Source organism: Cervus canadensis, chromosome 1 (genome assembly GCF_019320065.1).
Source record: "Cervus canadensis isolate Bull #8, Minnesota chromosome 1, ASM1932006v1, whole genome shotgun sequence".
Taxonomy (NCBI): Eukaryota; Metazoa; Chordata; class Mammalia; order Artiodactyla; family Cervidae; genus Cervus; species Cervus canadensis.
Window position 1 is genome coordinate 112,331,425 of NC_057386.1, and position 26,104 is coordinate 112,357,528.

Here is a 26,104-nt window from a genome sequence, read left to right on the forward strand (position 1 = left end):
TAGGTAATGGTCCTCTATTGAGTGTTGTGCTGTGATAAGTCGCTTCAGTTGTGTCTGACTCTGTGCAACCGTATGGACTGTGTAGCCTGCCAGGCTCCTCTGTCCATGTGATTCTTCTGTCAAGTGGCACCTACTAAATGAAAGTCGAAACACTCACCAGTCAGTGGGGGAAGAAATACCATACAAATAAGTAACCCAAAGGAAGTATACCTAAAAAATTGAAAACCAGATGAAACCTTGTATCACCTTAAAGTTTTAGACTGCTTATATCTTTCTATCGAAACATAAATTTCTCTGTCGCCTTTCCTGTTAAATCCACTGTTCTCAGACTCCCAATCTGCCAATTTAAATAACTGTCTTAATTTACTAAGTCCAGCAACATTTGAGCACGGGACAGCATCTGAGCTCCTTAGTCCACAGACCATGTGTGGTATGCATATAGATTTATAGATGCCCTCAGAAAACCACCGCATAGATTAGGGACTGCGAAGTTCTCTTAATTTACATGTGGGAAAGTGAAACCTTGAGTAGTTAAATCCACAGTCACAAATTATGACTTGCAGATGGAATTTAGACCTACAGGCATGTTTTGTTTGGCCTGTTAGGATGCTTTAAAACTTTTGAGCAAACAGTTAAAATCAGGAAAATTTTAGCTTCTCATGAAAATTTAGAGCATCTGGCACCGTTGGACTGATATTCCTGTATGACATCAATTGACTAGTGTTATGTTGTAACTCCTTCTTTTTCATGATTTATCTTTCTCCGGATTTATAATCCTTAAAATTCCCTCTTATCTTATACCGGTTTCATTTATTCATGTCACCTGCCTTGCCCTTCTGAAAATTTTTGTTGTATAGCAAGTCAGAGGCAGAGTGAAAAATAGAAACTTTTATTCTGACCCCTAAGCAATTGTAGGTTCCTACCTCCATTACTCAGGTGTTGGTTTATAAGCCCTGGATTCTAATCCTTCCATTACCATTGACTTGCCCCGTGGCATTGAAAAGGTCAGTTAACTCCTGTGATTTCAATTTTGATATCTGTTGAATGATCATTATAAACATTTTAACTATGCACATAATTTAAAAATCTAAAGGTTTATGTACAAAGCAGCCTCATAAAGTCATAGTTAACATTTTGTTAGATTGCTTAAAAATGTTGCTTCAGTGTGCCTCTTGACCATTGTTAATATGTTTAATGCCCTGCGTCCTACAGGATAAAGTCCAAATTTCTTTGCTTTACATTCTTCCCTACCATTTGGTTCCAATGTACCTTGCCAAAGTATCTTTTACTTTATATGGAATGGAATGGAATTTCATTCATTCATCATTCAATCTCTACCCTCCCTTCATTCTTTTTTCCCATAAATATCGAGCACCTCTGCTGTGCCAGGCAGTATGCTGGCCCCTGAGGATTACAGAGCTGAACAATAAACATTCTGCCTCTAACATTCTCATACTTAAGCTTTCATTTTAGGCAGATCGGTATATTTTGTATCTTGACTACATCTTACATAGGTTTGCCTCCTTTGCTCACACTATTCTTTTCTTTCGTTATTTCATTCAACAAATATTTATTGACTGTTGTATCAGGCACTGTTCACTGGGTGTTGATTTTATAACAAAGTTCCTGCTCCATTGTAACTTATATTCTTGGGGATATAAGACATTAAATAAATAAACTCTTAATATATGCCATAATGCCTATGAAGTAACTGTAAGGCCCAAGGAAGAGAGACGGTAACAGCATGTGGGTCATAGTGCTAGTATTTTAGAAGGGGTGATGAAAGACAGCTTTTCTAATATGGTATTTGAACTAAAGGAACTGAGGGCGAGATCCAAGAAGGTATTTGGGGGAAGAGTGATTCAGGAAGAGGGTGCTTGATATATTCAGGGGACAGTGAGGTGGCCAGTATGGCAGGGTCTGAGAAAGTCAGTGGGAGAGGGGGTAGGAGATGAGTTCTGTGATTCTGAAGAGCATTACTGCCTGTGGTAAGGATGTTGGCTTTTGGCTCTAGAATGAGTTGTATCTCCTCTGAGTTTCTATTTCAGATTCCTTTGTTACACCTTCCTTGGCCATCCCTGTTTACAGTGGTTTCTTCTTCTGTCTCTTGGAATGCTATAAACCACGTAACTCATTTGTTAAACTGACCAAGGCAAATGTCTGGTTGTCTTCTTATAGGTCTTCAGCTCTGTCCTAACTTCTTTTAACTTCTTCTAGTGTAGGGATTTAGTTTTATACCTTTCTATCCTTTATGATGTTTTACACCCAGTTGAGACTTAATATATGTTTGTTTTGTGAGGCTCTGACCTCAGATATCAGTAGTAGGAATTTGAAAGCAATGTCTAAGAAAGAAGTGAAAGGACTTGGTGATAAATTAGACATAGGAATGATGTTAATTAAAGTTTTAGTTTGTGATCCTGGAAGAATAACAGTGCTATGGACAGATACAGGAAGGTTGGGAAGAGAAACTGATTTTGGGGAAGATTAATGAATTTGGTTTGGAGTTTATTGAACTTCCGTGTTAGTAAGATATCCATGTTAAGCTGTGAAGAATGATTTGGATATGTTAGAACATACACAAAGGATTGGTGTTATTTGTGACTCCAGCCTGCAGTATGTAATTTTAAGAGCAGGGACAGCCTCTTACTCATATTTCTAGTGTCTGGAACAGGGGCTGGCAAATAATAGGTGCTTACATCATAGGCACTTAGTAGTTTTATGGAGCAGAGCAGTAAGGCTGATGTGTACCTATGATGCAGATTATGGCTTAAGAACTAGTGCTTATTCCTTCAGCTATAATTGCTGATATTATTATTTTTAAAAGATACTGATTTCACCATCAGATTTCAGACTCAGGCTTAGAAAAAAAGACACAAAAGTAATTTGTTTTAGTTAACTGTTTTGGGTATTTTAATGACATTTGTATCTGATATTGTTAGTGTCCAGTCTGCTTATAATCATCTCCATCAGTCAATCCTGCCAATGCATTATATTATAGAACTCTGAGAGTAATACATTAAACGTGGTTGGAACAATGGAGTGATGGTACATCAGTTGTTTTTATTATGCACATCAGTTAGTATTCTAGTAGCTTACAGTACCCATTAATTCCCATCTATCAAAGTAGCCTCATAGTAATAAGAATTACTAGACATGTTGGATGACAAATAATAGAATTACACTGTATTTTGTATTTGGAGATGTATCTCCTTAAGTAGGATGGAATCATTTTACAGATGCTGCATGAAACTTAATCTTGATAGCAATAATAAAATCAATGCTAAATTTAGAGAAGCAGAGTCTACTTTTGATTAAAATTTTAATCTTGTCAGATACCTTAAATCTTTTTCCTTCAAGTCACACTTTTAGATTATATAGCCCTTTGGTCTAGAAATCTTTTCTGTTTCTTTTTTCCTCTAGATATAACTCACAAATCAAGATCTTTTGAAATGGTCTCCTGCTTCTGTAGATCTCCTCTGACTCTGAGTCCTTGGGAGCTGTGAGGTGCCTCTGAAACTGTGTGCCTTACTTTTTGCTTTGGAGCAGATGTCGTGGCACTAAGACCCAGAAACCATTTGCTCTGTGTGGCTGGAGCTGGGCAGGCTGTGCTTGCGCTGAAGGGAAGGAAGTCATTAGTGCAGACTGAGCTGTGGAGTTGGGTTCTTGCAGGATTTCCTTCCAGCCTTTCCCCACTAAGGTTCTTGGGAATTAAAAAAAAAAAAAAAATCTAAACACACAAACCAAGTTTTCCTATTTACAGTGTTAAGGGAAGGTAGACATTTCGGGAAGGGTAGATCCTTTCCCCAAGTTATCCAAGAAGGAAGAGAAAACAGCGTAAAGAAGCTCTGATTACAGATCTTTGGAATTTTCTTTGCTAAATTTTACAAACGAGAAATACACTCAGAATTTTGGGAATTGCTCCAGGCTGCGCGTGAGGGTTTGATTGCTTGTCTAATCTTTTTTTGAGAAGAGGAGAATTCGTCAAAAGGGGTTTGGATGGCAGGAACCCGACTGGGTTTCTGCAGCGGCTTGCGTCCTCTGGCTCTTCTCTGAGGGAGGGTCTCTGCGCGGGCTTGGAGACCCCCTGCTGCAGGCTCCTTTTGCGGGCGCTGGCCCGAGGGGAAAATGCTCCGCTCTGGCTGGAGTATTCTGGTTGCTGCTGGGACTTCCTAGCCCCGTGGGGAGCGTGTTCCTGGTTTGGGGATACTTCACTGAACTGCAGGCGAAAAGACTGGACTCTCTGGGCTCTTTCCCTTCGCGGTGAATATGGGAAAGAATTAGGGGGTGGGAGGCAGGCAGCATGACTTGGAGTCGCCGCTGCCCTGCATCTGCCCCCAGCCCCCAGCCAGCATCTTGATGTTCCACATATCGGCTGTACAAATATGATGAAATGGCAGCCCCGGAAGAAGGTAAGTGTCCCAGAGTGGGGACGGGGCCCTGATGCCCGACCCAGGGAGGGGCGACGGGGGCGGCTGCCCTCGGGTCCCTCCACCCTTTCCATAGTTTGCTGGACCGGCAGGTCCAAATAGCTCTGTCCCTTTGGGACTTAGGCCAGTTCCTTAGGGCCGAGTTACCAAGTCTGATCTGCGTCCACTGCCCTTTTAAGTTTTTCCTTCTTGGTATGCCCGGACTCTCAGGGGTGACAGCTAAGAAACAGCCCTTTGCTTTAGAAACCCGGTGGAGCTAGCAACACGATTAGCTTTGCCGGAGCCAGCCAAGAGCTGCCAGGGTCTAAGAACTCGGTGGCGCCTCCTCTGCGGGGAGCCATTTGGGGTTGTGTTCCCGACACACTCCAGCGTCCTCGCAGGTGGGTGTTGTAGCACCTACTTCCCCAAGGGGTTAATAGGCTCTGAGCCGCTGGCAGCCGCTTCCCCAGGGCCCCGCTGGGGGGCGAGCATCCCCAGCACAACCGCCCAGCTGCTGGTTCCAGGGCAGCGGGGCCGCGGGGCCTCCAGCCTGAGCGCCTGGGGCCGGCCGGCTGGGCCTTCTGCCCGCGGGGCTCCAGGCGGCCGCGTGGGCCAGCGCGAGTGAACACGCCAGCCATTGTCACGGGCGCGTGTCTGTGCGTGGCAGCCTGCACGGGTGTGTGTGCATCGATCGTGGGGAAGAGGGGGAGGGGGCACTTTGCTTTTTGCGAGATTATTTCCTAATATGGCTCCTTTGTTGAGAACTCAAGAAAAAAAAAATCCAGTGGTTCTATCAAAATAAATTGCTATTGGTCCCAGAAATAACGTTTCTAAATGTGGGACTGGTCGCTACCCCAGGACGTTCAGGGAGAAAGACAGCTTTCTTCAAGTTGTTGGCGGCTGTAGCTTTGGCTAGGGCTCCCTTTTGCTAACTTGTCTGACTGGTGCTGTTAGGTGAACGCAGTGGTTCACTGCATAGCAGGACTCCTCCCCCCGCCCCCACCCCCCAAATACCTAATTTGGCCTGGTTTTTATTGACATTCTTCTGAGGGAAAACATAGTGAACTGAATGTGCAGTGCGCCTCCCCAGCCATGACCTGTCTATGTTAGCAGCCGCCTGGTGTTTTACTTGAACTAGCTAAACTGACTCTTTCTTTGTGGCATGATGTGTGATACCATGTTTTACATCAGAGCTGAAATAGAAATTGTGTGAAATGCATGAGAAGATATTGTGCATTTGTTTTATTGCTAGAAAATCTAACACTGCTTCAGTATAGCCTGGTGAATTGAAAGGTTTTCTTTGATATCTAATTTGCTATCTGAAACGAAGTCATTTCTACCTCATCCTGAAGTCAGAATCTCTCATATATTAGTTCTTATCATAGAGCTTCTTTCAGTGAGATTGGTTTCATGTATTTTAGATAAGAGATCCATGCATCTTCCCCCCTACCCCCGACCTATAAAAATCAGAGTTAGGGTGAGGAAAACCCGTAGAAGAAGCGATATAATCAAGCAATTTAAACAGATGCTGTGCATTCCTAGAGCCCTCCCCTCAATATCTTCTGTATTTGTAAATTGTATATTTATGAGTACTTTTAAGATGTCTGCAAAATATACATTCATAAATGTCTGTTTTTTCTATTTTACCCAGTACGCAGTAACTCATGTGGTTGTGTCTGTGGAAACCCCTCTGGGTACTGGTATTGCTTGAACCACGGAAGTATTATTCTTGGCAGTCAGGTGGATTTCTGGACTCTGGAAGATTCTGTTTCAAGTGTTAGGATTCACTCTGAAGTATTTACTCACTCTGTGATACTTAAATTGCTATACCAGAAGGTTGTGTTTATTCACTGCATTCATAATCCCAAATCATCATGTTATAAAGATCCAGATAAAATTCTACAGAGTTATGGAAGATTAAAAAATAAGCTGAGCTATCAAATACTGTGTGATTATTTGGAGGTGGCTAGAGAACAGTTCTTGTTGCTTCTTCTACATTGGAAACGGAAGCTTCCTTGAAAGAATATTCAACTCCTAGAGGGCACAAATAAGTCTTTACAAAGATTATGTTTATTTTTTACACTTGCAAGAATACTCACATGATCAAATCATTGCCATGGTTTCTGGCTGGGTATGCTAACACATTTGTAGTGGTACAGTCACGTGCTGTGTGTTTTGTCAAGCTGTTTCATAAAAACCATTTATGCTACAAATGAAAAGTGATACTACATTGATGTGATTCAGCAAAGCTAGAAGATAGTCGGTAGAATACTGGCCCAGGCAGCGTTGGGTGTAGCTGGGCCTTGTGGCTGGGATTGGTGGGTAACTTGCTGTCACGGTGCCCTGTCGGCCACTACCAGTGCTGGCTTGTGTCAATTCTGGTCTCACTGTAAGACCATGACCATAGGTTCTAGGTTTCTTTGTTTCTAACTGAGCATGCAGCTGGGGTATATGGTTGAAAGGGAGCTCTTTCCTCTTCTTTCCTCTGCTTATTTGCTGGGTTTAAGTAAATACTAAAATTCAAGATGTGAGTATTCAATTAGGGTCTGCTACCTTTTTTCACAAAGAAACCACCAGAACGTGATTAATCATGTTCCGCCCTCAGGACCAGTGAGGAGCTTAGTTAGCCTAGCTTTGCTCCCTCACTTATGGATACTACCACCAAGATGCTCTTCTTCCTTCCCCTTCTTGAAGAAACAGTGATTTTATCTACCTCTGAATTCCTGAAGCATTTAAAATCTATGCTCTTTTAGATAGATTGTGCTTTACTGATAGTAAACCGCCCCTCCCCCCACCTTTAAAAAATCAGCCTCTCAATTATGCTTCAAGCTCCTTGAGTTTAGGAACAATACTTCACACCTCTTTTTTTGGTGCCAAGGATAATATAGTTGCTCAGTAGGTATTTATTTGATGTAAAAGTAAATAAGAAATATTGCTTTGTGAAACTTGTATCTGTTTTTAGGGTGGTATGATCTTTAATAAAGTTCAAAATATTTTACTTGGCTCATAGGTATTAGACTGTAGTGGATTATTGAAGAAAACAACAATATTTTGACACTCACTTCTCACCATTCATAGACAATATCAGGGATGGGACAGCCACACTTTCCACATAGGTCCCATAGCAGCCATTGTGAAGACGCAATGTCAGGCTCTGTGGACTAGGCTGGGATCCAGGGTCACGATTCTTTTATTAACATAACCTTATTGGCCTGGCAGAATCTGTTTTCCCTTAAGAGGCGATCATGCAGCACATTATTTTTATCTTGTATTTGCAGAAATGATAGTAATTAAAATGATCATCTCATAGGAACATGTTTGTTTACAATTCTGAAGTGATTTTTGCTCTTTAAAAATCCAAGGATTAGTATCAGATAACACTGTGTAAATAAGACTGCAGTCAAAACCTTCAGGAAAGCTGCTACTGATTGGATTTTTTCATTGCTTATCTAATGTTATTTTACTGTTCACACATAATAAAAGATCATTAATAGGAATATGTCACATAAGCTACATTAATTATGTCATTTGAGAATCATATGATGTATTTATCTTATTATACTTGTCACATTAATATAATGTGAATCTGGCTTCTTAAATGACTTCTCTGATAGGGCTTCATTTAAAAAGCTTATTTCAAAGCTCACTTATAAGGATTGCATCCTATAAATTTGTGTCTTGAAATAGCTTATTCCTTTTACCAAAAAAAGTGTATTTCATATCCCTGCACTTTTTCTATGATAAAGTATTTTGTTTTTAGATTAGAAAGCTCAGTTTCAAATTTTAATACAACTATACTAAATTTTACTTAGTTACCTGCCTAAATGCTGTGCTAGTTGATATTATCATGTTCATTTTGGACCACAGTTTGTTTATAGTATAAAATTAAACTTAAAAATAAGCATTGTGACCAAAGTAGTTTTAAAGAGAAGTCTTAGAAATTTCATGATAAAGATCTTTCTGCACATCTATTCTATACATCATTCCTGGGTCAGTGCAACCTAGAAACCTAGGTTTTGGTTCTGGCAGTTCCCATGACTTGTGTCCTTGGGTGTGTCGTTTAATCTTTCACATCTGACTCCTCACTGTTAGAGTCAAATGCCTCATTGTCACTTGCGGGAGCTATTGCAAATGACATCCTAATGATTTTTCTTTTTCTTGTCTCTTTTCCTCTGATTTTCCCTTCTTTCTTCTTCTAGAGTAATTATTTAAAGAAACACATGCACTATTCTCCTCCTTAACATTCTGCGATGCCTCTCTTTTGTCTAGTTGTTGTTTTTCAGTTGCTCAATTTTGTGTGACTCTTTGGAACCCCATGGACTGCAGCATGCCCGGCTTCCCTGTCCTCTACTGTCTCCCAGAGTTTGCTCAAACTCATTTCCATTGAGTTGTGATGGTATATAACCATCTCATCCTCTGTCGCCCCCTTCTCCTGGCCTCAGTCTTTCATGGCATTAGGGTCTTTTCCAGTGAGATGGCTCTTCACATCAGGTGGCCAAAGTATTGGAGCTTTGACTTCAGCATCAGTCCATCCAATGAATATTCAGGACTGATTTCCTTTAGGATGAACTGGTTTGATCTCCTTGCTGTCCAAGGAACTCTCAAGTCTTCTCCAGCACCACAGTTCGAAAGCATTGGTTCTTCAATGCTCTTAATGGTCCAACTTTCACATCTGTATATGACTACTGGAAAAACTATAGGGACTTTGACTGTAGGGACCTTTGTTGGCAAAGTGATGTCTATGCTTTTTAATATGCTCTCTAGGTCATAACTTTTCTTGCAAGGAGCAAGCGTCTATTAATTTCGTGGCTGCAATCACCATCCGCAGTGATTTTGGAGCCCAAGAAAATAAAACCTGCCACTGTTTCCATTTTCTCCCCATCTGTTTGCCATGAAATGATGGGACCAGATGCCATGATCTTAGTTTTTTAAATGTTGAGTTTTAAGCCAGCTTTTTCACTTTTCTCTTTCATTTTCATCAAGAAGCTCTTTGGTTCCTCTTCGCTTTCTGCCATAAGGGTAGTATCATCTGCATACCTGGCAATCTTGATTCCAGCTTGTGAGTTGTCCAGCCTGGTATTTCCCATGATGTACTCTGCATAGCAGTTAAATAAGCAGGGTGACAATATATAGCCTTGACATGTTCCTTTCTCAATTTTGAACCAGTCTGTTGTTCCATGACAGATTCTAACTGTCACTTCTTGACCCGCATACAGGTTTCTCAGGAGGTAACTGAGGTGGTCTGGTATTCCCATCTGTTTAAGAATTTTCCATAGTTTGTTATGATCCACACAGTCAGAGGCTTAGTCTAGTCAATGAAGCAGAAGTAGATGTGTTTCTGGAATTCCCCTTATTCTTCTATGATCTAGTGAATGTTGGCAATTTGATCTCTGGTTCCTCTGCCTTTTCTAAATTTAGCCCTTATATCTGGAAGTTCTTAGTTCATGTACTGTTGAAGCTTAGCTTGAAGAATTTTGAACATGACCTTGCTAGCATCTGAAATGAGCTCAGTTGTGTGGTAGTTTGAACATTCTCTGGCATTGCCTTTCTTTGGGACTGGAATGAAAACTGACCTTTTCCAGTCCTGTGGCCACTGCCAAGTTTTCCAAATGTGCTGACATATTGAGTGCAGCACTTTCACAACATCATCTTTTAGGATTTGAAATAGCTCAACTGAATTCCACCACCTCTGCTAGCTTTGTTCGTGGTGATGCTTCCTAAGGCCCACTTGACTTCGCATTCCAGGATGTCTGGCTGTAGGTGAGTGACCACACCATCGTGGTTATCCGGGTCATTAAGACATTTTTTGTATAATTCTTCAGTGTATTCTTGCCACCTCTTCTTAATCTCTTCTGCTCTATTAGGTCCGTGCTGTTTCTGTCCTTTATTGTGCCCATCTTTGCATGAAATGATAACATCTTACAACTGGGTCACAAGATACCAGTGGAGCAATACCATGGTTGTATACTACCAGAGTAAATCTTTATTCCCTTCAGCTGGAAATGTTTTTGATCTTGTAAAACTGGTGGGAAAATGGTCATCAATAGAAAACTACTTCCAGGGACATTGGAGTAGCTGGAAATAGCTGATAGACTTGATAAGAAGTGAAGGAAGTCAGTGATGAGGAAATCTGATTTGGCACCTTTACTGTTCAGCAGCTAGCCAGTAAACACTGCCAGTGTGAGAGGCTACAGAGTTTAATTGGCCCAACTTCAAGAAAAGGCTCCAGCAGCCACCTTCATTTTGCTAGTCAGTCACAGTGATGACATGCTGTGGAAAACACAGCAGACGCAAGAGAAAACCTGAAATCCCGGCTGGCCTTGTCAGCCTTAGCTTCCACAGTGAATTCATTATGTCATTAATAACAATGTATGTCTCAGCTTTAAGACTTTGCTTTTATTGATGTGCTAAAACCATGTAGTTTTATTGAAAGCTATAAAAATTATATCATTTAACTGTCATTTTTGGGATATATATGAAGCTTTTGTCCTGAACTTTCTTATTAGTCTCCCCTTTTAGATTTTTGTAGCTAAGAGGATTATTCTCACATGATCGAGCCTTTAACTATATTCCTTTTTCAACACAGTTTGTTATTCATTCTGTTGGAGTGTTTTGTCTTTGTTATTTTGAGTATTCTATCCTTTTAGCATGTATTGTTAGGAAAAACATAAAATTGTATCCTTTGGTTTACACCTTCTGTGTAATAAACTTAGCATTTCTGGAGAAAGTACCTGAGTACCTGAAATAAACTTGATGTCAGTTGTCAGCTTCACATAAGCTTTCTGCTGGTAGATGTCTCTCAGTTTGGACTATGAAAGGCTGAAATTTCTATAGCTTATGTCTGGTTGTGTAAGCTAATGTCCATTCATGAATACCCATATTTCCAGCATTACTTATTTTGGGGGAGGTAATATTTTGGATTTATATCACATTGGGAGACTAAGGCTTGTGGAAACACAGATTTTAGGTAATTTTGAGTTAGAAAGCAGTTATCATTTGGAATAGGGACAAAGTGGAGTTGGGAACTAGGAGATCATTGTGGAAACTCTTTGTGTTTGGATATATACTCTCCTAAACACACAGATATATGTAGACTTAAACCTTGAAAGATAATATGGGGGTAGGGAGGGAAGAAAGCTACAAGGAAATTTTGTTGTGCATCCTGGGATAACATATCCTATATTGGCATAACAACATTTATTAGATTAGAGATTGGGTTTTTCAAAGTTGATAAGTGATTTCTTATTTTGACTGGTCCAATGTATAAATAGATGTTCCTTGTTTTATGGAAAGTCAGAATACAATATTTGAACCTGAAAATTGAATGTCAACTTGTTTTATATAACTGAAAACCTTGAGTATTATTATATTTATCTGGTTCATTACTTCATTGCTCTGACAATTGTTAAGCATGTTTTATATTTTAAATCCTTATAAATGAACATATGGAAATCCACACACTCGTTTTTAGTATTATGTTAAATCACGATTATCTGTGAAAAACTGAAATGCTTAAGCCCAGATCTGTCAGGTAGTTTTGGAAATAAATTTGTTTTTGAGGAGTGGAAAGAGAATGTCATAGTGAGTGGTAGTGGACTCATGATCATTTTTGTGGACTTTGTGTCTTTTATTATTTAATAATTAGTTTTTTCCAACAGTGGGTGAGCTGGAGAAATAAAACATAAATGCAACCTACTATATTGTTATTAATTTTGGTGAATGTATTAGATTGAAGCATGTGAAATTGCTGATGTTTTACCATCTTTTACCTACAAAACTAGAAATCTACTTTGGTTTAGTTAGTATTTGGCAGGTTAGGAATGGTGGTGATAAATACTGAAATTAAGACTAAAATAAGTTTGAGGGATTATTTTGAATTTTAATATTCTGTAGTCACCATGAGTTTAGTTCAGTTCAGTAGCTCAGTCGTGTCCGACCCCACGAATTGCAGCACGCCAGGCCTCCCTGTCCATCACCAACTCCCGGAGTTTACTCAAACTCATGTCCATCGAGTTGGTGACGCCATCCAGCCATCTCATCCTCTGTCGTCCCCTTCTCCTCCTGCCCCCAATTCCTCCCAGCATCAGGGTCTTTTCCAATGAGTCAACTCTTCGCATGAGGTGGCCAAAGTATTGGAGTCACCATAGTTTTCATGAAAAATCACTATGCTATTATTTAACTGTGGGGTTCTTGTGAATTTCTTTTTAGCTCAAACTTAATTCATTAACTACCAGCCCTTGCTAAATTTCAACCATTTTTTAATATGGAATTTTCTAAAATATATAATATATTTTCTATCTTCTTAAACAGAAGGTACTAAGAGTCTCCAGATTACTCAGGATTATTATCACAAGCATGAGTTATTCTACTTTGGCATAATGCAGCACTACTATAGGATAGCTTTTAAGGAATACAGAATAATTTGATCCTATACTGAATGACCCCAGACTGCTTTTTTATTTCTTTTAAAATAATTTTATGACATCTTTGTGCGATTTTTACCTTTCTTTCCATGTTGCCCAAAGTAATGCTGCTGTCATGTGCCTACCTCTTGCAGTTTTAAGTATTTGTTTCCTATCTGTGGTGGGTGAGAAACACAGCTAACTGAGCCTTAACTTGTGACTGAAATTCAGTAGCCTCTGAATGAGGGATTTCTCTTATGAGTATTGAACTTGAGAGTAATGAATTGTGATTTTCTATTTTGACTACTTTGTGGTTTTTTTTTTTTAATAATTAATTTCTGGTTTTAGGCAGTGTTTGAGATATTTAAGGTGATTAATAAATGACCTTTTGGTAAGTGAGAATTTGTTATTCTGTTGAATACTGAGTTAGATACTTTTGAGGATGCTTAGTGACAGGGACTGAAAAACATTTTGAATGATTTGGTAAATGCCATGCTCGGCTTCCCTGATAGCTCAGTTGGTTAAGAATCCACCTGCAATGTAGGAGACCCCGGTTTGATTCCTGGGTTGGGAAGATCCTCTGGAGAAGGGACAGGCTAGCCACTCCAGTATTCTTGGGCTTCTCTTGTGGCTCAGCTGGTAAAGAATCTGCCTGCAATGTGGGAGACCTGGGTTTGATTCTCGGGTTGGGAAGATCCTCTGAAGAAGGGAAAGGCTACCCACTCCAGTTTTCTGGCCTGGAGAATTCCATGGGCTCTATAGTCCATGGGGTCGCAAAGAGTCGGACATGAACTGAGCCAGTTTCACTTTCATGCTAGTTTTTCGTTTTCTAACTTTGCTTTAGTATCTGGCTTGACATTTTTTTCCCCTCCTCAATAACTTGTTCAATATATACACATAATAATAAACTATTGTAGAGGGAACTAGCATTAGTAGTTTATGTGAAGTGTAGATTTACACATCTTAGGGAGTATTGGTGATTACTTAAGAGAAGAAATGACCATGGAATGACCATGGTTTATTTAAATATTAATTACTTAAATGTTAATTAACTAAAACATTATCTGTTTAGTGACGTCAGTTCAGTCGCTCAGTCATGTCCGACTCTTTGCGACCCCATGGACTGCAGCATACCAGGCTTCCCTGTCCATCACCAACTCCTGGAGCTTGCTCAAACTCATGTCCATTGAGTCAGTGATGCCATCCAACCATCTCATTCTCTGTTGTCCCCTTCTCCTCCTGCCTTCAATCTTTCCCAACATCAGGGTCTTTTCCAATGAGTCAGTTCTTTGCATGAGGTGGCCAAAGTATTGGAGTTTCAGCTTCAGCATCAGTCCTTCCAGTGAATATTTAGGACTGATTTTCTTGAGAATTGACTAGTTTGATCTCCTTGCAATCCAAGGGACTCTCAACAACTTTCTGTTTTAGCCTAGGCTCTTACTAGTCAGCATTTATAACACTGAGACTAAAACATGTTTGGAAATGAAAGGAAGTTTAAGGAGCGTTTAGGTTTACAGAGTAGGAAGTGGAGTGCCACTAAGGTAAGCTGGCTCCATCTTCAGAGGCTGGCTGTAGGCCTGGTGCTCCAAGGAGCGGGCCGTGTCTACTGGGCTGTGCTGCTTCTACCTCTTCTCTAGACATTCAGACTCTAGGGTGGGGCTTACTTTGTTTAAAAGAAAAAGAGACAGTTATATAGATAACATATTTGGGAGACACAAGAAATCTATTTGCTTTCAGACATCTTTTCTGTGACTTATTTTCCTAAAATTCTTTTGTGCCAATGCTTTAAAAATTTGTAGTAAAGTGCAAACATGATAACATTTGTTTGCTGTCTGTCAGCTTTGCTGCTCTGTCACCCAGCAACCTATTCAGAAATGAGATCCTTATAAACTCTTGATATAGCTGGTTGGGAAGGATTCATGAAACATCAGGTTCCTGGTCACTGAGAGGCCTGTTTTGAGGTGGAGGACGGGGTCATTTTGAGGGGATCCTGAGTGAAAAAGAAGTAGCATTAAGGGGGTAGCATCCAGAGAGAACAGGAGAAGAAGATGCTGAGAGTGGAAGTGGAGAGAGGTTGTTGACCACAGACTCCATGTACTTTGTAATTTTAAGGTTATGACCAGCTCTAGGTGAGAGTAGATGACCCAAAGGACCAAGCATAAGGGAGGAAAAATTAATGATCACTATCAATAAAGACAGAATAACTTATTTGAAAAGTAAAACAGTTTATGTAGGTTTCCACAAATTTGAAATAGACCTCGTTGATAATAAATCATATCAGAATATTCTTGTTGCTTTTCTAATTATTTCTGATGATAGCTGTGGTTCTCGAGAAATTTTAATGAACCATATAAATGTGTTACCATTTATAGTGGTCATGAAACAAACAATTTAGAAGAATTGGGCTCTTATGGAACCAGCATTTCTAGTATAAATATAACTGTGAGTAAACTACCTGTAATTTAAACAGAATTCTGTGACAATTTTTAAAAGTGAATTCATAATATTGATACACATTGCACTCTGTCATTCTGGATTAAGGATGAATGAGAATGTAACATCCCTAGAGCTAATTTTTAAATTATTATAAATGTATAGAATATACTTCTCAATGCTGACATTGAGAAGTTGATTAAAATAGTGTAAAATGTGAAGAAAGTGAGTAGGTTTCTTTATTTTTTTGGTTTAAAATTTAAATGTAAAAATTCTTACTTTAACAGATTGACCAGCTCAGGGAGGATCTTAAATTATAAATTATTGAAAGTGAAAGTCGCTCAGTCGTGTCCAACTCTTTGTGACTGCATGGACTGTACAGGCCATGGCATTCTCCAGGCCAGAATACTGACGTGGGTTAACCTTTCCCTTCTCCAGGGGATCTTTCCAACCCAGGGTTCAAACCCAGGTCTCCCGCATTGCAGGCAGATTCTTTACCAGCTGAGCCAGAGGGGAAGCCCAAGAATACTAGAGTGGGTAGACTATCTCTTCTCCGGCAGATCTTCCCGACCCAGGAATCAACCTGGGGTCTCCTGAATTGTAGGCAGATTCTTCACCAACTGAGCTATTATGTGTATTTATGTATGCAAATATAATTAGCATTTATACTGGCTAAATATGGGCTTCCCGGGGGTACTAGTGGTAGAGCACCCGCCTGCCAATGCAGGAGGTGTAAGAGACTTGGGTTCAATCCTGGGTTGGGAAGATCTCCTGGAGTAGGAAATGGCAACCCACTCCAGTATTCCTGCCAGGAGAATCCCATAGACACAGGAGCCTGGTGAGCTACAGTTCACAGGGTCACAAAGAGACACTACTGCAGTGACTTAGCATGCACACACTGACCAAAAAACTAGGGAAGATTGATAGGCACAGAGATTATAATATTACTATGGATGAGTTTTAAATGCTAATTATAAAAATGTACAATTTTTGATTAAATAGAACCAGATATCATTTCAGAGTTCAAAAAAAGTATGATTTCTTAGTGGACTGTGTAGCTCTTTCTGTAAAGAATCTGCCTGCCAGTGCAGGAGATGTGGATTTGATCCCTGGGTCGGGAAGATCCTCTGGAGAAGGAAATGGCAACCCACTCCAGTATTCTTGCCTGAGAAATCCCATGGACAGAGGACTGTTGGGCTACAGTCCATGGGGGTCACAAAAAAGTCGGATATGACTTAGTAACTAAACAACAGCAACAACAAAGCCCTTCTAGAGGTAATTTCAATAGTAATATTAAAAATAAAATATCTTTTAAATGATCAAATTAGTAAACATTTATTAAAGCTGTTTGGGATACAAATATGAATAAAATACATTTCCTCTAGAAGGGAGGATAAGACATGTGCACAAATGTCTGAAATGTGAGGTGGCAGATGTTAAGCATCACCAGAGAAAGTAACTAAAAGGCGAGGACACAGCTGAGTTGGTGAGAAGGGGAAGGGTTTGAAATTCGGGGTAGGAATTAGTCAATCAAGAGAGTTTTCATGGTGGGGTGGCGTTCCAGTTAGACTTGGTGGGCTTGCCAGAGGAAGACGAGGAGACCATTCCAGGCAACAAGAATAATGAAGGGAGAGGCAAGTTATGAGCATGTTTTTACAACATGGTAAGGCATCCCAGTTTGGCTGGAGAATAGATTTCAAATGCCAGCTGAAATCCAGACAGTAATTGGCCCCAAAGATGGGGAATTAGGTTTTCACATGCTGCTTCTCCTCCTAATGCTCGATGAGTAACTGCTTTTTCTCACCCTTTCTTATTAAAGGGAAATGAACAACTGAGTAGGTTGTAAATGATGGGATTTTATTTGGCTCTGCAAGGGTTTTTATAAATACTGCAGCAACTGTTTACACGTTTTTCATGATTGCCCTGTGTATATCAGAATGATTCTCCTCTTCGTTTTATGTGTAAGTCCGCATTTGACTCAAGTTTATCTTTGAACATTTGCCATTCTCATTTTGTTTGTAATCCTTTGGGTAGTATAAGTTACCTGATGATAGGAATATCATAAATTTGGAATTCCAAGTCTTTCCAACTTCAGAATGTCATCTCTTTACTACACATATTATGTAGAACTGTTAAGCAATCAGTTTGAGGTCTGTAGCACAATTCATAAAACAGCTATCTCTCCTGTATTTCCAAATAAAGTATTTGAAGGGAATGATATTTGCAGAATGTGCTATAGTGGTAAATTTAGAGAGTACAAGATAATTACTTGTAATTATGGCAATTTCTGTAAGGGAAATCATCTTAATTTGCTCCTACCAAGAAATAGAATTGCTCTACTCATAGTATTTGAATCTTTTAGGAGATTAATGCTGTGTGCCTTCATTAGTTTGAATGGACATTACAGCTTTTCACTACATCTGAAATTACCCCTTTAATTCACATTTCTGTTTGAATTTCTATTAAGCAGCCTTTACTTAAAAAAAAAAAAAATTGTATTCCAGAGCTCTTGTTGGAAAGAACTTATATATCCATCCTAAGTAAATTATGAAAGAATAATAGTTCTACTAGGAGAATAAACTTCCAAAATCATAGTCTGGAAGGTGAAGAGAGTCTTTGACTCATATTTAGTACATTCTCCTGTCATGCTATTCCTTGAAGATTTTAAGGTTTAGATGGCCTCTAGGCTGATGGGTAGGCTGATGGGTAATTGCTGTGGCTTAAAAGGAATGCTATATCTCTGGGCATTTTTGTGAAGACAGAATTCTGATTACTTTTTAAAGTATTTAATTATACCATCTGGGAAAGATAACATGTGTGTAGTTAAGACAGAGAAAACTGGAGTGGGAAGAATGAGTTTATACCAGAATATAATTAATTGGAAAGAATATTGAAAAAGAAATGATGGACATATGTCTGTGTAGGTGACAAAGGTGCTCAGTACAGGAAGTTAACTCCTTGTTAGGCTGTGATTGTCTGCAAAAAAAGAGAGTGATTTCAGTCTTCAGAGCTATTGGGATGGCTTTATAAAATTCTGAGCTTTTCAAGTAGCACCTGTTTCTTTACCTCTCATAGGAATGTCTTTTGGCTGCAGTGAGCTGAGAACGGTGCCTTAGTGCTGAACTTTCTGTCTCTCCTGCTGCCGTGTGCAATAATACTCAGCAGCAGTCAGAAGTCAGGCTTCAGCACAGCAGCTTTTAGGCATCCTGTGCCCTCCACTAAAGCCTAACCTTGTAGTCAAAGCTTGGGGTCAGTTCATTGAATAATTATTTCAATATGCACTTATTGAGGGCCTAGTATGTACCACATGCTGGCTCTTTATATCATGAGGAGGAAAAATGAGTAATACTTAATGGTGACTCCATTATTCTAAAATTTCAAATACTCAGTTAATCCTTATGAATGTTTGCTAAGTAAGGTAGTAATTATTGAATTTGAGAGAATCAATTAATTTACTAACTATAAGCACTCTAGTAATTTATGAAGTGTTAGATTCAGATATAATCCCCATTCTCAAGGAGCTTACAGTCTAGACAGGAAGTTAGATGAGAGAATGAATTATTTCAGTACAACATGATAACAGCAGTGCCATGTATAGAGTGCTGTGGGAACACTGACAAGCAGGAGAAGAAGGAAGCGGAGGTGGTGTGAGCTAAGCACTGAGCTGCGTGTGGAAGTGGTCTCGGTCATTAGCCACATGTATTTTCTCTAGTACAGACTTTCTTACCACTCACCCGTTCATTTTTATTAAAGTGACTTAAAGGCAACTAAACTAATTTTAAAGGAGTTCCCCATTTGTTTTTCATTTATTACTCTCATGTTGTCATATTGTTGTTCATAGCTTGATTTCCTCTTAAATACTTCTGGAAGATTAATGTATTTTGTACGTATTCACCTCTAAGAAGATTAGTTTTTGCAGTTGGATTCTTAATAAAATGAGTGCTATCTCAGTCCTCCCCCCCACCTCCACCCTGCTAGCTTTTGACCTTATGGCATAATGTCCTCTTTTTTTTAAAAAAAAATTAGTGTACATACACCTTTTGAATGTATTATGTCTATATTAAGTTTTTTCCTTTTTTTTAAATTTAGGAAAACAGTTCTTAAAGTGCACTCCACTGGATTCACTGAAGAGGAAAAAATTGTGTGGTTAAATAAATTTAGAAGAGGTATACCCACATGATCTCCTTTGGCATATTGTGAGGGTTCTGAGAAGTCCTATAATTGGAAAAGAAAGAATGAAGGGGAGAAGAGAGACTTCTTTACCTTTATTCAGTCAATTATTTCCCAGATATGGCCTCTTTTTAAAATAACATGAAAATATATGTGTTGGGAAGTGCTTTATTAACATATCTTTATTTTGGATTAGATATAAAAATCCATATACATAGTCTATGGAAATATTGTTTTCTTATGGCTGAAATTAATTAGAAGGAAATAGAAGAAGGCAAGAGAAGGAAATAAAATGAGAAGATTATAGGGATAGAGAAAAGTGAGAAAAAAATACTGCTAGCAGCAGGAAGGTAAAAACGAAAACTTATCTTGTAAGTTATAAAATGTTATTAAAATGTGACGTAGTAAAGTCTTATCAGGTTCCTGGATTTAACATTTCCCTGGAGATATGAACATATTGCTAAGTGCCAAGCTATTTTTCTCACATTCAATTTTTTACAGCACTTAAAACATTTCCCTACTGTTTTTCCTGAAAAACATTATGAGGGTTTCACTTTGTTATTAAAGGACTAAAAATTTTAACAATACAAAGTTAGATAAGAGGGTGTAGTTCCCTTGGTCAGTTTCACAACTGGGAAAACATTTTCCCTTCCTGAATTTTTCAGGGCTGTAAGTTTGAGGTGGTAGGAAGAGTCAGCGAAGTGTGATGTTGTCTACAACAGTGTGAACTGTAGTAGTCTTTGTTTAAGTCATGAATGAGGATATGAATTGCTCAATTGTTTGATTACTTCTTTTGATGGAGTGCTGTCATTCTTTTGAAGCTCTGGTGGGATGAAAGGCCATTCCTGAGCTTGATTAAGGGGAGGTAAAGGAGAGTCATTAAGTCTGTTTGCCTTAGTCTTACCAGGTAGCATAGAACAGGACTGTTAACAGTGGGCGTGTGCCCTAAACCTTGTCAGAATATTCTGGTTAGCTCCAGTGTGGTGCCATCCCCAGGTCATCCCTTTGCATTAAAGTAGCCTTAGGATGTGGAAGAAAAGAAACTTGGGAAGCTGTGGAGATGCTTTGGGGTTAGAATGTAGCTAGTTTATGAACTGGAATGACCTGATACGACTCCTGGGGCAAACCACCTAGCTATGTGAAGGTAGATTTAGAATGTTGACTGTGTGAGTCAGTCAGTTTAATTGAATTAGTTGAATAATTAATTAATAATAATCTGTGCTTAGTTTTTCTAACCTTGGCTTTTTTTTTTTTTTATTATTAGTTGGAGGCTAATTACTTCACAACATTTCAGTGGGTTTTGTCATACATTGATATGAATCAGCCATAGATTTACACATATTCCCCATCCCGATCCCCCCTCCCATCTCCCTCTCCACCCGATCCCTCTGGGTCTTCCCAGTGCACCAGGCCCGAGCACTTGTCTCATGCATCCCACCTGGGCTGGTGATCTGTTTCACCATAGATAGTATACATGCTGTTCATTAGCTATAGCTGAAGAGACAAAAGGAAGATTTTGTTACTATTTTCCTCTGCTTCCAATAGTTAGGTCTTTTGTTGAACAGTTGTTTACCAAGTGCCTACTGAAGTTTGATGGGGAGCGCAACACATCTCTTGGTGCCAGTGAGATGGTGATGGCCACTCTTGACATGAACAGACCCCAGGGGAACGTGAGACCAAGGAGATAGCGTTAGACTCTTGTTTCAGTGAGGAAGTTTCCCTTACTCTGTCGCATTAGAACTTGTTCTTTAAAACTTTCTTAAAGCCTTTCTCTCCATGAGGCTCCCCGAGACCCCCCTTTGACTGGTTAACCCTTATTAGAGCAATTTTTGCTATTTGTTCAGTTGATCAGTGAATTGATTGATTAGTACATTTTATTTAACATGTGTTTGTTACACACGGTGTATCAGCCATACAACATATCAGGAAGGAACTGATGAGCTGTCCTTGATCGTATCTTCAGTGAGCGAATTCTCCATTCTTATTGTGTGTTTATATCTGTTTCTCTCCCTAGATTCACATCTCCTAAAGAGCGCTGATGGCTCTTGCTCGTTTTCTCTTCTGTGCCCAGCATAGTGCTAGGCTGTCCAGGGCATTCAGCACGTACCTTTGAATATATTGAATTTGTTTTCATTTCTGACACACAGACTGAAGATTCATGAACATTACTTCATTAGAGTTGAAACTTACGTATAGACTTATATTGGAGGAAACTGGAGATCTGACAGCTTATATTATGACACATCCAGCTGTATGTAGTCAGTCAGTTACAGATGAATTCATATTCTGATACTTTTTATGTTAGCTTACAAGTCACTGAACTATTGTGCCTTACTTTATAGCCTATTTTATATAAACTAAATAACTGAACAAGTATGTTTTAGAAATATAATTGGTAATAGAAACAAAGGGTTGAATCTTTGTTTATATGCACAGTGATTTAGTAAGCAGTAGAGTCAGATGTCAAAAGGTTTTTAGGTCACTGGTTGAGTAGCATTGTGGTTTATTATTTACCTTTTGCCTACCACAAATGTTCTTCTAGTCCAAGAACCCAGAGTAAATGTTTGCTGAGAGTCTTGCAACGCCTAAACAATGAAATATTCACATGCTTTAGTGGTAGCAAAATTGAACGGCATACAGCTGCCAGCAGCCATTCCTTACTGATTTAATCCAGGAGGTTTGTGAAAGGGGAACATATGGATAGGAGCTAACTGGAAATTAGCAAAGATCTAAATGTTTGACTAAATGTGGTTATAGTTTGGTATGGTAAAGCCCAGAGGTGAGAAATCACCTCCTCTCAAAGCCAAGTGGTAAGAAAGAACTTTACTAGGAACAGCTAAGACGCAAACACAGAGTTAGGTATGATATGCTTTTACCGGGGACTATATTAAAAGGAAATTGTTATCAGACTTATACTGCGGCCTGGATAAAGAAATAATATTCAAAACAGCCTCAAAATGGCATTATATTTACCAGAGTGTAGTTGAGAGGTATATATTAATATTCAGTTGTAGTACAGTGTTCTGAGTATTCTGATGAAAGTGTGTACTATGGATCGTGGATTGGCTAAGAAAGGAATGTGAGGGAAATAGAGATGGTTTCCCACACTTGAGGGAGGTGAGAAAGTTTCTTTTTTTTTTTTTTTTAATTTTTTTATTAGTTGGAGGCTAATTACTTCACAACATTTCAGTGGGTTTTGTCATACATTGATATGAATCAGCCATAGATTTACACTTATTCCCCATCCCGATCCCCCCTCCCACCCCTCTCCACCCGATTCCTCTGGGTCTTCCCAGTGCACCAGGCCCGAGCACTTGTCTCATGCATCCCACCTGGGCTGGTGATCTGTTTCACCATAGATAGTATACATGCTGTTCTTTTGAAACATCCCACCCTCACCTTCTCCCACAGAGTTCAAAAGTCTGTTCTGTATTTCTGTGTCTCTTTTTCTGTTTTGCATATAGGGTTATCGTTACCATCTTTCTAAATTCCATATATATGTGTTAGTATGCTGTAATGTTCTTTATCTTTCTGGCTTACTTCACTCTGTATAAGGGGCTCCAGTTTCATCCATCTCATTAGGACTGGTTCAAATGAATTCTTTTGACGGCTGAGTAATATTCCATGGTGTATATGTACCACAGCTTCCTTATCCATTCATCTGCTGATGGGCATCTAGGTTGCTTCCATGTCCTGGCTATTATAAACAGTGCTGCGATGAACATTGGGGTGCACGTGTCTCTTTCAGATCTGGTTTCCTCAGTGTGTATGCCCAGAAGTGGGATTGCTGGGTCATATGGCAGTTCTATTTCCAGTTTTTTAAGGAAATCTCCACACTGTTTTCCATAGCGGCTGTACTAGTTTGCATTCCCACCAACAGTGTAAGAGGGTTCCCTTTTCTCCACACCCTCTCCAGCATTTATTGCTTGTAGACTTTTGGATAGCAGCCATCCTGACTGGCGTGTAATGGTACCTCATCTGCCTGACTCAGACTCTACTACAAAGCCACAGTCATCAAGACAGTATGGTACTGGCACAAAGACAGAAATATAGATCAATGGAACAGAATAGAAAGCCCAGAGATAAATCCACGAACCTATGGACACCTTATCTTTGACAAAGGAGGCAGGGATATACAATGGAAAAAAGACAACCTCTTTAACAAGTGGTGCTGGGAAAACTGGTCAACCACTTGTAAAAGAATGAAACTAGAACACTTTCTAACACCATACACAAAAATAAACTCAAAATGGATTAAAGATCTAAATGTAAGACCAGAAACTATAAAACTCCTAGAGGAGAACATAGGCAATCTATGGCTGATTCATATCAGTGTAAGACAAAACCCACTGAATGTTGTGACAGTATTAGCCTCCAATCTAATAAAAAAATTAAAAAAAAAAAAAAAGAGTAAAAAAAAAAAAAAAAAAACACTCTCCGACATAATTCACAGCAAGATCTCTCTATGACCCACCTCCCAGAATATTGGAAATAAAAGCAAAACTAAACAAATGGGATCTAATGAAACTTAAAAGCTTTTGCACTACAAAGGAAACTATAAGTAAGGTGAAAAGACAGCCGTCAGATTGGGAGAAAATAATAGCAAATGAAGAAACAGACAAAGGATTAATCTCAAAAATATACAAGCAACTCCTGCAGCTCAATTCCAGAAAAATAAATGACCCAATCAAAAAATGGGCCAAAGAACTAAACAGACATTTCTCCAAAGAAGACATACAGATGGCTAACAAACACATGAAAAGGAGAAAGTTTCATTTTGGGCAGGCCATCACCATTGGCAAAGGCAGGAAGATGTTGAACAGTAAGACACGTTTGTTTATTTGTTTATTGTGGGAATGTAAAGTGTGTGGTGCAAATAATTATTCAGAGCCTAATTTCCTTGTGAAAGGACAATCTTTTATTGCATCTTTTTATGTGCAGTTATTAGGTATCATTTTCAAGTTGTTTCATAGGGTTACTTATACATAAGTTAAGTATGCCAAAGCACCTGTCATTTCCAGATAGAATTTCAAGAGTTAAATTGTTCTAGAGATTGCAAAGAGTGATATAGAAACTTGTGATCTTGATAAAGCATGCACTGCCCATGTGCCACCTGTAAGTTGCTTAGCTAATGAGTGAGTATAGCTGGCTACCCAGCAACCTTGTATATTCAACAATTTGGTAAATATACCCACATTTGGGTTACTGCTAGCATAAACTGACTTTTCCCTGCTATGCACCATCCTTCTCCACCACCATCCTTCTCTTTATCATGATGGTCTATGTGCTGTATAGTGGCCATCATCAGCTCTTGGAAGCACTATTTAAAAAAATTTTTTTACATTTAAAAATTTTAAAATTAACTTTATTTTTAATTGAAAGATAATTGCTTTACTGTATTGTGTTGGTTTCTTAATTTATTTTTAATTGAAGGATAATTGTTTTGCAGTGTTGTGTTGGTTTCTGCTGTACAACAGTGTGAACCAGCCATAATGTATCCCCTCCTCCCGGAGCCTCCCTCCCAACCTCCGCCCCCACCCCTCTAGGTTGTCACACAGATTGGGCTGAATTCCCCTTGATTGATAGCAACTTCCCACTGGCTATCTGTTTTATACATGGTGATGTATATATTTCTGTGCTACTCTCTCAATTGGCCCCACCCTCTTCTTCCCCTGCAGTGTCCACAAGCCTGTTCTCTATGGCTGTATCTCTATTCCTGTCCTGCAGATAGGTTCATCAGTACCATTTTCCTAGATTCCATATATGTGCATTAATATATGATATTTGTTTTTCTCTTTCTGACTTACTGCACTCAGTATAACAGGCTCTCGGTTCATCCACTTCAGTTCAGCTGACTCAAATTTGTTCCTTTTTACAGCTGAGTAACATTCCACTGTATATATGTAGCACACCTTCTTTATCCGTTCATCTGTTGATGGACATCTTGGTTGGAAAGTACTATTCTTGTTTTGTACACACAGATAAGGTTAATGTAGCTACTATAATGATGTAACTTAATGGACTTTAGAGTTTATTTGCATGGCAGGACTTATTTTAATGGCATCGTAAATTATTTTAGTTCATTATTTATAGAATCAAGAGTCTGAAAGGGGTCACCTAAAATTTTCAGTCATGTTTTACTGAATTTTGTGGAGGAAGCTATATGCTGTAGTATCTTTTGCAAATTGGAGGAATTAGAATGATCCAGAGATCTTTAGGAATGTCAGAGACATGTAGTGGTTTTTAAGTTCTTGACTATTAATCCAGAAATCTTTTTCTTATCAGATACATGGTTTGTAATATCTGTATTTCTTCATGAAAAATGTTGAACTAAGCCGTCAGTATTTTGAGTGAAGAGGTAGGTGACTGGAAATAAGAAAATGGCAATTTGTATTATCCATTGATAGGAATTATTGAGAATGTTATCAATGTATTTAAAATACATATAATTGAGTTTAAAAATAAAAATTAGACTTTTAGTGTTTAGGGAATAAGGGCTTTCTCTTCTGGGTTTCAAAATGCTTTTAAGCTTCTTATTGAGGCCTGAATAAAATTAAACTTATGTATTATTATTGAATGGCAAAAGGTGCAGAATACATTGAACTTAGATATATTCAAGGTTTTAAATCACAAGTGAAAATATGCGATCATTGTTTGTGGGGTCCATTGTACTGTGCTATGTTAGGCACTCAG

General features: G+C 38.9%; 1 protein-coding gene across 7 annotated transcripts in view; it reads left to right on the forward strand.

The window, feature by feature from the left end:
• TTC28 (tetratricopeptide repeat domain 28) overlaps window positions 1-26,104 on the forward strand; it is a 570,331-nt gene that overhangs the window by 163,544 nt on the left and 380,683 nt on the right. The window contains exon 1 of one of the 7 annotated variants that reach the window (XM_043437621.1): window positions 3,432-4,409. The exons of 5 other annotated variants lie outside the window; for them this stretch is intronic. In XM_043437621.1, the coding sequence (XP_043293556.1) occupies window positions 4,383-4,409 (27 nt within the window). In that variant the 5' untranslated portion in view covers window positions 3,432-4,382. Of the gene's footprint in view, window positions 1-3,431; window positions 4,410-26,104 lie in introns of those variants that run through there. One more of the 7 variants, XM_043437631.1, reaches the window with a different exon arrangement.